Here is a 12,954-nt window from a genome sequence, read left to right as displayed (position 1 = left end):
AATCTTGTGTGTTAAAAGCAAGTCGTAGCATCAACTAGCATTGCCACAACTCAGGAGAGAAAAAAGAAAAAAAATAATTGCTTGTGGAACACAGAGTAGCTCAGCTACTGTGGAAAACGGTGTGGCAGGGAGTTCCTCAACGAGGTAAAGAGAATTGTGTGACCCAGCAGCTGCACTCCTGGCTACATAACCAAGGGAATCAGAAGCAGGAATCAAATCCTTGTACACATATGTTCATAGCAGCATTGTTCACAATAGCCAGAAGGTGAGAACAGCCCAAACTCCATCAGCAGCTGAATGGGTGAACAGAAGACGGAACGTGGAGAACCGTGTAGAGGCTCCTCCAGAACTTAAAAATAGAAATACCATATGGTCCAATAATTCCACTAGTGTGTATCATCCAGAAGAAGTGAAAACACTGATTGAAGAGATTTCTGCTCCCTATGTTTTTGCAGCATTATATACAAAGTGTGGTCTCTTCATACAGTGGGATATTATTCAGCCATAAAAAGGACGTTCTGACACACACTACAGCATGAAACACTAAGTGAAAATGAAGCCAGACCCAAAAGATCACGTATTGTATGGTCCCATTTATGTGAACCGTTTAGAACGATAGGTCCGGACGGGCAGAAGACAAGTGGTTCTCAGAGGTTCCGGGGGAGGAAAGGGAGTGACCGGGGCACGCGGCTGGCTGCTGGAGTGATGCGAAGTTGTGTAACTAGGTAGTGGTGTTGCTTGTGCGTTATGAATGTGCTAAGTGCCACTGAATTGTACACCTTAAAGTGGTTTAAAGGTTAATTTTCCTTTGTATTTCACCCCATTAAGACAGCAGAACCGTTCAGAACGAGGCGCAGCACAAGGGTATGAGCACCAGCAGGTGGGGATCCTGAGGTGCTTTGTGTTGCTGACACTTTGGGTCTGTGCTTTTTGTCTTCGTCCACGTGTCTGATCTTTATCCTTGATTTGGGTCAGTGAAGTCACTTAGGATCAGTAATAGTTACCATACTTGGCTTTGTTGGCACTGTGTTATTTTGAGCTTTCCATTTGTCACACCCGTTCTCTTTCCGTTTTTGCCCCTTTTTGAGGGGACTGTTTTAGAATGTTTTTAATTGATCATTTTACTTTTTAAAAAATAATTATCTTAGAGACAGCGTGAGTAGGGGAGGGTCAGAGAGGGAGACACAGAATCCGAAACAGGCTCCAGGCTCTGAGCTGTCAGCACAGAGCCTGACGCGGGGCTCGAACCCATGAACCATGAGATCGTAACCTGAGCTGAAGTCGGACACTTAACCAACTGAGCCACCCAGGCGCCCCAATATTTTACTTTTTTTTAAACAAATGATTACTTACTTATTTTTGAGAGAGAGAGAGAAGAAAAGCAGGGGAGGGGCAGAGAGGAGACAGTATCTGAAGCAGCTCCAGGCTCTGAGCTGTCAGCAGAGCCCGACGCGGGGCTCAAACTCACGAACTGTGAGATCATGCCCTGAGCTGAAGTAGGATGCTTAACTAATTGAACCACCCAGGTGCCCCAGTTTTTTTATTTTTTAAATTTATTGGGGCCGGGGAAGGGCAGATCCAGAAAAATCCCAAGCGGGCTCTGTATGGTCACCAAAAAGCCCAGGATGGGCTCATAAATCGTGAGTCATGACCTGAGCTGAAACCAAGAACTGGACCTTCACTGAGCCACGCAGGCGGCCCTGGTTTAGAATATTTTAGCTTCCTACTTTTTCCTCTGTTACTTCGGAAGTCCCACATTCCATTTCTATTCTCTGGTTGCTCGAGAATTGACAACATACAAGCTTAATATGTTGTGGTAGGCTGGCTGAATAATAGCCACCAAAGGTAGCCAGGACCTAATCCATGGGACCTATGAATGTGACTTTAAGTGGCAAGTCCTTTTGAAGATGTGATTAAGAATTTTGAGATGGGGAGGGGCGCCTGGGTGGCTCAGTCGGTTAAGCATCCAACTTGGGCTCAAGTCATGATGTCACAGTTTGTGGGTTCGAGCCCCGTGACAGATTCTGCTTCTGCTGACACCTCAGAGCCTGGAGCCTGCTCAGATTCTGTCTCCCTCTCTCTGTCCCTCCCCATCTCATGCTCTGTCTCTCAGAAATAAACATTAAAAGAAAAAAATCTTTTTAAAAAATTTTGAGATGGGGAAATTATTCTGGATTATCCAGCTGGGCCTAATGTGATCACCCAGGCCCTTATTAGAGACGGGCAAGAGGGTGTTTGACTACAGAGAAGGCGAGAGGCTACTAGCTTTACAGCCGGAGGAAGAGGCCGAGAACCAGGGAGTGCAGTCCTAGGAGCTGGGGAAGCAAGGAGACGGATGTCCCCCAGAGCTTCCTGAAGGAGGAGCACCTGCCGTGGCCCCTCCAGCACAGGGACACCGGATTGGGAGTTCTGCCCTCCCAAGCTGGAAGAGAGTAAATTTGTGTTCTTGTTTTAATGGCTATTTTTTGAGAGACCGCACAAGCAGGGGAGGAGGAGAGAGAGAGAGGGAGACAGAATCCCACGCAGGCTCCTGTCGGCATGGATGCAGGGCTCCGACTCAGGAACTGTGACATCATGACCTGAGCGGAAACCAAGAGTTGGACACTCCATCGACTGAGCGACCCCGGCGCCCCGAATTTGTGTTGTTTGAAGTCCCTAATTTTGTTACGCCAGCAATAGGAAAGTAATACAACTACTGAAATGTAAAGTTAGAAAAAGCATGTTTCCCTCCCAGATGACGTAAGGCCTTAAGAGCCCTTGACTGCCACTGAGTCGTGACTCAGTCTGACTTAGTTATTACTCTCTGGTGTGTGATGTCTGCCTAGTTGGTTTTTTTCCTTTCTAATCCCAGATATCTGGTTTTATGCACGATCAGTGTTTGTGTGGGCACGTTATTTATTATCCCTTCTTCCATCTCAGGCCTCTCCCCAGGCTCACTGTCCTGCCTGAAGCTCATCCTTTAGCAGAGCCGAAGGCAGGCGGGGCACCAGGGGCACAGAACTTCAGGAGGCTCTCCTGCTCGGGGCCGTGCGGAGCCTGCAATCGGGAGAGTTTATGTTGACCTGTTTTTAAGTCACTACTTCTCTCTGTAACTGTGTTTTACCTGTTAAACTTACCCATTTGATATTTTTTTAATTAAAAGAATTTATTTTAGGAGCGCATGGGTGGCTCAGTTGGTTAAGTGGCTAACCTCGGCTCAGGTCGCGACCTCGCGGTTTGTGACTTTGAGCCCCGCATCGGGCTCTGTGCTGTCAGAGCAGAGCCTGGTTCCGGTCCTCTGTCTCCTCTCCCTCCCTCTCCCTCCCTCCCTCTCCTTCTCCCTCAACTTAGAAGTTGTGGGAGGAAGCAACCACAACATGTTTACTAAGAGGCCTGCCCACAACTCCAGCCTCCTCCTTATTTCTAAGGAGGGCATGTTCCCTCGAGTGCGAGCAGATCATTAACCTTGGACATTGTGTGCAGGTCTCTTGGCAGAACATCCTGTTTGCAGGCATGATCTGCCCAAGCAGAGCGTCCCGTTTGCAGGCACATTCCCGCGTCCCTAACCACTCTTTCTCGTGGTCACTGTCGGGCTCCCACAGCACCTCACCGTATTCTGAACCCTTTCTTACCTATGAGGAAGAAACTTCTAGCCCAGTTTTGCTAGTTTTGGCAAATACCTCAGGACCCAAGTAGTTTAGGTGCTGTGATAACCTCTCCGAGTCTTCGGCTTTACTTGGTTTCTGGCCTGAAGGTTCTTTATCCCATCCCTTGCTGTTTGACGCTTTTAGGTCTTTAATCTAGGTGTCTGGCTCAGTCAGCAGAGCATATGACTCCTGATCTCAGGGTTGGAAGTTCAAGCCCCACGTTGGGTATAGAGCTTTAAAAAAAAAAAAAAAACCACGAAACATTGAAACCATGTGTCCAGTATTTGTAGTCGGCTGTAAATGAAACTGTGGCCTCTTTTCCCAGGATGGAAATGGCTGCTCAGCCCAGGCGGCCTTGCAGCACTGACAGGACCCACAGCCCTGCAGGAAGAGCCGGGTGTATCCAGAGGAAGTATCCCGCTCTCCCCTCCGCCCCCCAAATAAAGACAGAACAAATGGAAAAGTAATTTCAGTACATAAGACGAACTAAAAGTCCATAGGCCTATAGCGGAGGCTTCTGTGCGCTGATCCCATGACTGGACGGGAGCCACAGCAGCGAAACGGGACACAGACGAGCAGTTCGCACAGAAGGACGGAGCCCACGTCCCCCGTCACGAGTCGCCGGGGAAACGGAGGCTGCCAGTCCCTGCGCCCTCCTGCTGGTGGAGCTGTAACGAAAGGCCGTAGCGGCGGTCGCACACCCCAGAAATTCTAGTTCTGTCACAATCCCCCAGGGCAATAGTTGTTTGTTTCAGCATCAAGGTTAGCTACAAATATTTAGAGCACGATTTTCTGCCAATTATTTGTAAAAACTAAAAATACAAATGAAAAGTCACTCATACCCCAACCTCCTTCCTTTTCTGGGTCTACGCAAACTGTGGTAACAGTCCCTTCTCCGTCTCTCTGGCCTCAGGCCTGTGGATGACTGCGGGCAACATTCAATGTATATTGTCAAGTTTTCTCATGATTGTGTCCATGGAAAAGTGCATTTATGCTTTACACGTTGAGCTGCGCCGCGCTCTGATGCATGAATGTCTCGGCAGCGTGTCTGTGCTCAGAGGCTGACCTCAGTCTCTGTTGTGGCTACACACGGCGGTCCCTTGTGTGACAGTTTATTTAACTTCTTTCCATCTTTATATATGTGTGCCACTATTTTCTGTAGGATAAATTCCCAAAAAGGCTTAGAGAATTTGCACTTTTTTTTTCTTACTGGCTGCTCAGAGTTTATTTTCCACTTGGTGCAAGGCACACGGTTACAGGGGAGGCTTGGGTGTGGCTTGGATGCTAAGGAGTGAGGTGCTCTCAAATTCCTATTTGGTGCTTTCCTATTTTGATATAAAATAATCCAGGAGCACCTGGGTGGCTCAGCTGGTTAAGTGTCCAACTTCAGCTCAGGTCATGATCTTGCGGTTCGTGGGTTCGAGCCCCACGTCGGGCTCTGTGCTGACAGTTCAGAGCCTGGAGCTGCTTCGGATTCTGTGTCTCCCTCTCTCGCTGCCCCTCCCCAGTTCATGCTCTACCTCTGTCTCTCAAAAATAAATGTTTTAAAAAATTTCTTTTTAATTAAAAAAAACATAAAAAAAAGAATCCAGCTGCTTCTGCTTGCTGGGCCTGCCTAGGGTACAGAGCCTTGGGGGCGTGGGGTTGATGAGCCTACCTCAGTGGCCTCAGCATTGGGGCTGGGTATCAGCTTTGCCAGGCTGGCCACCAGGCTGCTTCCTCATGGCTTCCAGAGCCTTGTCACAGTGATCGTGCTGCTGGAGGTCTCCGGACTCCCAACACTGTAGCCTTGAATGGGAGAGTGGACTTCTGGAACAAGGAGCTTGGGGGTATCGGGGGGTGGTTAGGGATGGCTTTCCGGGATACTCAGAAGGAGTACTTCGCAGGAGCGTTACTAGAAGCAGAACCCAGGCGGCGGTAATAGTCGTGGGCGGCCAGGAGCGAGATGCTGGAGGGGATGGCTGCCACACTGTCGCTCGTGGGCTGATGGAGACCTCAGCGCGAGATCACGGGTGGCGGGGACAGGGACGATAGGCCATGCAGCCCGTTTGCAGAGACCTCTGAAGGCAGCTCCGTGACAAGCGCCCTCGGGGTGCACTTCTGGGATTTAAAGGATACAGCCATTGGTGTGTGGAGACCCATGCTAAATTTTCAGGAGGTCTGAGAGCTGGTTGTTAAACGCAACCACTATGGGGCGCCTGGGTGGCTTAGTTGGTTAAGCGTCGACTTTCGCTTGGGTCATGATCTCGCGGTTTGTGGGTTCGAGCCCCGCGTCAGGCTCTGTGCTGACTGCCGGCTCGGAGCCTGGAGCCTGTTTCGGTCTGTGACTCCCTCTCTCTCTGACCCTCCCCGGCTCACGCTCTCTTTCTCTCTCCTAGAAATAAATAAAAACATTTATAAAAAAAAAAAAACAAAAGTTTGGAGCAGGGGGGTGCCTGAGTGGCTGACTCTTGGTTTTCACTCAGGTCATGATCTCACAGTTCGTGAGTTCAAGCTCCACGTCGGGCTCTGTGCTGACAGCTCAGAGCCTGGAGCCTGTTTCAGAGTCTGTGACTCCCTCGCTCTCTGACCCTCCCCTGCTCACGCTGTCTCTCCCTCTCTCCTAGAAATAAATAAAACATTAAAAAAAAAAGTTAAACACAACCACTATTACAAATTAAATAATTAGGTTATATTAATTTACAAATAAATATATTATGTTAAAATCAGAGGTAATAAATATTGAAAACTCATTACTTTTTTTTTTTCTTTTTTAGGGAGAGAGCAAGCACCAGTGGGGGAGAGGTAGAGAGGAGAATCCCAAACAGGCTCCATGCTTAGCGTGGGGCTGGTCCCACCACACTGAGCTGATGGCCAGAGCTGAAATCAAGAGTCAGACCCTCACCTGAGTGAGCCACCCAGGCACCCCTGAAAACTCACTACTTTAGTTTAGTACATTTTACTATTATCTATGCTCTTATTATCTGTGCTCACATCTTTTGTATCTTGTATCTGGACTGTGGAGATACAGCACAGTGGCAGATACAATGCATCTCTTCCTAATTTTACGGTCAGTGAGAGCATATTGGTAACTTGAAACCAACCGTGATGGCAGGATTTACACAGTGCAAATTGGCAAATGCTACAAATCAGCTCCCTTGCCCACTTCCCAGAGTGCCAGTTATCACACATTTACCAGCCCACAAACTGTATACAACCGAATTACCTACCCAAACCTTCTAAGTTACACTTCCGCCAGAAGTGTATTGGATCTTGCCCTTTTAATATTTTTTCTTTTTAAGATTATTTCATGATTGAGGGGCGCCTGGGTGGCTTAGTCGGTTAAGCGTCCGACTTTCGCTTAGGTCATGATCTCGCGGTTCGTGGGTTCGAGCCCCGCGTCCGGCTTTGTGCTGACTGCCAGCTCGGAGCCTGGAGCCTGTTTCGGTCTGTGACTCCCTCTCTCTCTGACCCTCCCCTGCTCACGCTGTCTCTCTCTCTCTCTCCTAGAAATAAATAAAACATTAAAAAAAAAAAGATTATTTCATGACCGAGTGTCATGTTGTTAAGGAGCATTTAATGTGTACGTCTTTGAGCGTCACTGCAAATGTCTGTCGGCCTTCAGCACACGGTGAGTTGCCTATTTTTTCTTTGGCTTTTTTTTCCGTTGGGTTGACTGGCTTTTAAAGAAGGTGGGGAGAAGAATGTGAAGGTCTGTCCTGTGTAAGAGAGACAATAACACTTTGTGGCAAAGAGTGTCCTCCCAGCTCCTCTTTTATTTATGCTTATGATGTTCCCTCCTCCCCACACCAAGGTGTTTTTCTTGTTCTTTAGGCCAATGTGTCCACTTTTTCCAGCGTCCCCTTGAGGATACCATTTAAGGAAAGTGTCTCTAAATTTTCCCGGAAGGACCTGGTAGGCTATGAATTCAACGTTAGCTTGTTGCACGTCTGGTGGGGCCGCTTCTGCCCGTGTGTGGCTGTGTGTGTCGCATGCCGACTACTGGCTCTGACCCCCATGTCCCCCACTTGTTCACACAGTTTCCCCGCGTGTCGAGTGGGAACTGAAGGGAAAATGGATGTGCTGGACCCGCCGGGATCCAGAGGAAGATACAGTAAGTGGACTATTTTCTAAAGTTTCTGCAATGACCATGATTGATTTTGTGAAGAAAAGTAAAAACAAAAACAAACAAACAAACAAACACGCTCTGACGTCTGTGTTCCTTGGAAGTGTGGGATCTAGGCAGGGCTCTGGCCGGACCCCTGATCCACCTTGCGTGCCGGGGCAGGACCCGCCTCCTCCCACCGGGTCCAGGGTCTGGAGGAGAGGCTTTCCTGCGGGGCCTCCGGTCACCCAAGCTCACCCGCCTCCCCGCCCCTCCCCGCCCCTCCAGCGCACACCCGTCGGGGTCTGCGCAGGTCCTGCCGGCAGGGGGCGCCGCTCCCTCGCGTTCCCAGACGCTGGGCGGGGCCCGCGGTTCCGGTTGGGTCAGGGGCCGGGCGGAGGGGCCGGGGGCCGGGGGCCGGGGCCGGGCGGAGGGGCCGGGGCCGGGGGCCGGGGCCGGCTCGCCTGCACCTGGAAGGAGTCCGCGCGTCGCCAGGGGAGAGTGGCGGCAACCTAAACCTCCCCTGGATCGCCCAGGGCGCCCTGCGGGCAGCGGGAGGCGCGCCGGCGTCTAACGATGGTGGGTGCGACTCCGGCGTCTCCGAGGCCCCCCACCCCGCAGATCCGCGCACGCCCCCGAGAGAACGCGCGCGCGCAGGCTGGGCTTTCTTGCGGGGACTTTATTCGAACTCTGGGACTCGCGGGAGGGGCGGCTAGGGGTCGGGGGTCCCTCGACGCCCCTCCCCGAGTTCAGCCGTAGCTGGAGGCCAGCGCCGAGATCACGTGGCTCAGAAACTTGTGCAGCGAGGCGTGCATGGCCGGGCTGAAGTCTCCGGGGTAGTGCCGGGCGAGGGTCACCAGCAGGCAGTGGCCCAGGTGCTGCGGAGGGAGGGAGTCGTCCCGCCCGCGACCGTCCTCCCCCCACCCCCTTTCCCCGCGGCCGCTGGTCCAGCGCCGGCCCGGTGCTCACCCGGAGGCTGACGGGGTCCACACGCAGCTGGCGCGCGTGCAGGTCGCTCAGCGCCGACAGGGCGGCGGGCAGGTCGTCCAGGTGCGCCACGGCGAGCGTCAGAGCGTCCGCCACCTTCTGGCCGTGGGCCTTGACCTGGGCGGAGCCGCGGCTCAGGTCGAAGTGGGGGAAGTAGGCCTTGGTGGTCGGGAAGGCCTGGAAGGTCCTGCGGGGGGAGGCACGGCGAGTGAGGTGCGATCCGGGGCCGGGGTGGGGGCGGGTGGAGGGGCCCCAGGGCTGGCGGGGTGTGGGGGGCGGCATCCTCGCGGCGGGCTCCAAGGCCGGAGCCGGTGGGGCGCCGGGACCTGTGCCCGCACCTCTCTAGGGCCTCGGTCGCGTAGATGCCGACGTTGCTCCCCAGCTTCCTCCACAGCGCGCGCACCGCCGCCCTCTCCGCGGGGGACAGCGCCATCGTGGATCCCCCGTCGCGCCGCGCGCGCTCCGCTGCGCTCCGGGTGGCGGCGCCGGCGCGACCGGTGTGTCCCCGCGGCCTCCAGGGGGCGCCACGCCGCGGCCGCACCCCGCCTCTCCTCGTAGAGTAGCCGTGAGCGGCCCCGGCCCGGGTACAGCGGGGTCCCAGAGCCTGGGTCCTTCCCTACTGCCATGAACCCCGCGGCGCCGTTTTTGTAGTGTTTATTATATGGAAACTAATAATTTGTTAGTATTATCACTGTTATCAGGGAACACTGAGTTTTAGCATGGATTTTGACATTGGACATCAGCTCATTCTCCCTCCCTTCCTCCCCAGCCTATTTATGGCATCCCTGAGTCTATTTTCACATTGATTGTATAAAAGGAACATAAAAATGCCCTCTTCCCAAGGTTGTTGTGAGAATTAGGTGGATAACAACTGTCAAGCTCATAGCATCTGTTCCTTCCAGGGTAGTAAACATTTATTAAGTGCCTTCGGTGCATCTCAGTGATGATACCTGATACCTTTGGGGCACTCATTCTGTGCCAGGCAGTGCTCTACGAATTACACATTTTTTGGGATAATTCATATAACAAAATGTACTATATTAGCCATTTTATTTTTTTAATGTTTTATTTATTTCTGAGAGAGAGATAGAGACAGCATGAGCAGGGGAGGGTCAGAGAGAGAGGGAGACACAGACTCTGAACCAGGCTCCAGGCTCTGAGCTGTCAGCACAGAGCCCGATGTGGGGCTGGAACCTGCGAACCGCAAGATCATGGCCTGAGCCAAAGTCTGACGCTTAACTGACGAAGCCACCCAGGCGCCCCTGTATTAGCCATTTTAAAGGGTACAATTCAGTGTGTGTAGCCACATCCACACAGTGCTGTGCAAGCACAACAAGCTAGTTCTGGAACTTCATCACCCCACGTGGAAGCCTCGGCCTCATTACCCGTCACTCCGCAACCCTTCTCCCCCAGTCCCTGGCAACCACCAGTCTGCCCTCGGTCTCTATGGATTCACCTATTCTGGATATTTCCTGTGAGTGGAATCACACACTATATATTCTGCGTCTGGCTTCTTTCACTTAGCGTGTTTTCCAGATTTCTTCACGTCGTAGGCTGTGTCAGGGCTTCATAGCTCTTACTGGCTGATTAATATTCCACTGTAGGGACAGACTACACTTTACCCATTCATCCCCTCATGGCCGTCTGGGTTGTTTCCACCGTTAGCCCAGGCCTTCGTTTTTTCCTAACGATAAAAGAAGGAGACTGCTTTTTACTGAGACTTCCCACTGTGTCGCCAGCTGTGCTAAAATTAGCACGAACTGAGGCAGAGACCTGCCACCTCATTTTCCAAGGGTGACTCTTAGCAAAGAAAAGACACTGCTGTTAGTTGGGGGCTCAAGCCTGGAGGACTTCCGGGACCAGACACCTACGGCGCAAGCGGTTGCTGTGGGGGGAGGAGGCACGCGGAGTGCCTCTTCTCTTTGCTGCCCTGCCAGGGGGAGTCGGTGGGCCTCAGGAGTGCGCGCCTCTGGGCATGGCAGTGAATGCTGCGCTGGGTCCAAAACCAGGGCCTCTGGTTCCATGGTGCCCAGGCCGCCGTCATCTGCAGAGTGAACGTCCTGAAGTATCACCAGGTGAAGGAGATGCCCCCCTCTGGGAAACTGCCTGGCAACTGTGATGGCACTGCTCCCCGGTACCATCTCCATTGCCCATGTACCTTATAAGCGCCGGACGGTGTGAGGGCACTCGGGGGGGCTCTGAGGAGCGTAACTCGCGGTCTCCCCCAGGACCCGACTTCGGGAAGAGCTACAGAGAGCGCAGACATCCAGGCTGGGGGCCCACTAACTCTCAGCCCAGATGTGTGCCATGAAATGTAAAGATGGAAAATCAGTTCATCATTTGAGTAAATCAGAGCTCAAATGGAAACGTCTGAAACGAAACGCAGGAACCCGAATGCAGCAGCAAAGCATTCACTCCAGAGAGCAGGGTGGGGGTCAGGCCCCACTGCCCTCCTCTACCCTTTGTTCCCCTTCCCTCCCCTCCCAAGTCGGAGAGGGCCCTGGTGGGAGGTGAGGAGAGTCACCCCAGCCCCAGCCCCAGCCCCCCAACACGACGACGCCCAGCGACACAGACAACACAGGCTGCAGCCCACTCAGACTTTTATTCAAAGATCAGGAAGTTCCGCGCCCGGGTCACAGGAGGGCCCCAGGCCCTCAGGAGGGGCGCCACGGCTTCCTTCAACGGTATTTGGAGGTCAGCACGGTGCTCACGGAGCTGAAGAACTTGTCCAGGGAGGCATGGACGGCAGGAGTGAATTCCGCGGGGTGGTGGGCGGCCAGGGTCACCAGCAGGCAGTGGCTCAGGAGCTGCGGGGAGCGGGGACGTCAGGGGGCTCGGGGGACGTGGCTGCCCGCGCTCCACCTGCTGGAGCCCTAGGGACGCTCTGCCCCCTTGCTAGCGGGGCCGGCGAGCCCTCCACCCCGGATGTCCCCCGGCGCGTGCTCACCTTGAAGTTGACGGGGTCCACACGCAGCTTGTACGCGTGCAGGTCGCTCAGCGCCGACAGGGCGGCGGGCAGGTCGTCCAGGTGCGCCGCGGCGAGGGCCAGGGCGTCCGCCACCTTCTTGCCGTGCGCCTTGACCTGGGCGGAGCCGTGGCTCAGGTCGAAGTGGGGGAAGTAGGTCTTGGTGGTGGGGAAGCACAAGAAGGTCCTGCGGGGGGAGGGTGGGCGAGCCAGGGTTAGGCGGGGCGGGGCGGGACAAGGACCGCGAGGGGTCGTTGAGCCCCGGATGCCAACAGGGGAAAGTTGGGTCCTCACCTCTCCAGGGCCTCTGCGCCGTACTCGCCACCATGGCCCCCAATCTTATCCCAGGTGGCCTTGATGTTGGCCTTGTCGGCGGAAGACAGCACCATGGTTGGTTCTTTCTGAGTCTGTGTCGGGACCAGAAATGTGCGGGGCCGCGAGCGCGCGGAGCTTTTATGCGGGGGGCGCGGGGGGCGCGGCGGCCCGGGCTGCGCTCATTGGCTGGCGCGCGGTCCGGACGGCAGGGGGCGCCGGCGAGCGGCCAGCGCCAGCGGTGGGGGCTTCGCGCCAGGCTTTGCAGACGGTTCGGTGTCTTCCTCCCGTCTGCCTCTTCACGTCGCCGCATCCCCCGCCCTTGGAAGTGATACCCTAGACCCCCATCTACTGGGGGTCGGTTTGCTGAGGTGGCTCTATGCCCGTTCTTCCAACACCTGAGCCCAGTGACACCCGTCAGGGTCCCTGAGCGCCCCTAGCCCCAGGCTGCGCTCTCCTGAGGATCAGAAGGGAGTAGTCAGTTTGTGCCACCTACCCTGATCTAGGCGTGGCACCCACGGGACGTGTATTAGCTTGGAATCAGTGGAAGAACGGGCGATTGATCGTGGAAAGAAAAGGCCTCTCCTACTGCAGGGCGGAAAGAGATGTGCACACAAGCGGGTCCTCCCTCACATGTACTCAAGGGTTCCCACCCAGTATCCCCCCTCCCCTCCTCTAACCCCCTTTCTTTACACACATAGCCACTGAGTGCCAATCACAGAAGGAACAAATACCGAGGGGCAGAATTTGCAGGGCTGGGGCGGGAGAGTTCCAGGCCAAGTCCCTTCTTCCAGGGTGGCAGCAGCGGCACCCCAGGTCAGGGACTCACAGAGGCAGGCCTCTGCTATTTGGGACCTTGTGTGAATGACTGTCTCTCTCCCCTGTCGTCCTGGGTCACAGTGACAAACCCAGTGCTGTAAGTTGTGCCTGACACAAGACTCACTAGGCAAATTGTGGTTGAGTTGATACATAAAGCAACT

At 54.1% G+C, this 12,954-nt stretch overlaps 2 protein-coding genes across 2 annotated transcripts; both read right to left on the bottom strand.

Moving 5' to 3' along the window:
* Positions 1-8,377: 8,377 nt before the first annotated feature.
* HBQ1 (hemoglobin subunit theta 1) lies at positions 8,378-9,440 on the bottom strand. The gene is made up of 3 exons (XM_039223411.1): positions 9,036-9,440; positions 8,680-8,884; positions 8,378-8,588 (listed from the first exon to the last, which is right to left on the bottom strand). Exons 1-3 carry the CDS (start codon positions 9,128-9,130, stop codon positions 8,460-8,462), a joined length of 429 nt encoding a protein of 142 aa, XP_039079342.1. The 5' UTR covers positions 9,131-9,440; the 3' UTR covers positions 8,378-8,459.
* Positions 9,441-11,353: 1,913 nt separating this feature from the next.
* On the bottom strand, positions 11,354-12,111 carry LOC120225163 (hemoglobin subunit alpha). The gene is made up of 3 exons (XM_039223408.1): positions 11,957-12,111; positions 11,645-11,849; positions 11,354-11,504 (listed from the first exon to the last, which is right to left on the bottom strand). Exons 1-3 carry the CDS (start codon positions 12,049-12,051, stop codon positions 11,376-11,378), a joined length of 429 nt encoding a protein of 142 aa, XP_039079339.1. The 5' UTR covers positions 12,052-12,111; the 3' UTR covers positions 11,354-11,375.
* Between the last annotated feature and the right edge of the window lie 843 nt (positions 12,112-12,954).

Source organism: Hyaena hyaena, unplaced genomic scaffold (genome assembly GCF_003009895.1).
Source record: "Hyaena hyaena isolate Hyena2069 unplaced genomic scaffold, ASM300989v1 scaffold_1351, whole genome shotgun sequence".
Taxonomy (NCBI): Eukaryota; Metazoa; Chordata; class Mammalia; order Carnivora; family Hyaenidae; genus Hyaena; species Hyaena hyaena.
The sequence above is the reverse complement of the archived record's forward strand: the minus strand, read 5'-3'. Positions and strand labels throughout refer to the sequence as shown.

Excerpts from the sequence above, each read along its gene's own strand:
- HBQ1 (XM_039223411.1), bottom strand. The coding sequence starts at position 9,130 with ATGGCGCTGTCCCCCGCGGAGAGGGCGGCGGTGCGCGCGCTGTGGAGG. Across the intron at positions 8,885-9,035 it reads GCGACCGAGGCCCTAGAGAG|GACCTTCCAGGCCTTCCCGA; the intron begins GTGCGGGCACAG and ends CTCCCCCCGCAG. Across the intron at positions 8,589-8,679 it reads TGGACCCCGTCAGCCTCCGG|CACCTGGGCCACTGCCTGCT; the intron begins GTGAGCACCGGG and ends CTCCCTCCGCAG.
- LOC120225163 (XM_039223408.1), bottom strand. The coding sequence starts at position 12,051 with ATGGTGCTGTCTTCCGCCGACAAGGCCAACATCAAGGCCACCTGGGAT. Across the intron at positions 11,850-11,956 it reads GGCGCAGAGGCCCTGGAGAG|GACCTTCTTGTGCTTCCCCA; the intron begins GTGAGGACCCAA and ends CTCCCCCCGCAG. Across the intron at positions 11,505-11,644 it reads TGGACCCCGTCAACTTCAAG|CTCCTGAGCCACTGCCTGCT; the intron begins GTGAGCACGCGC and ends CGCTCCCCGCAG.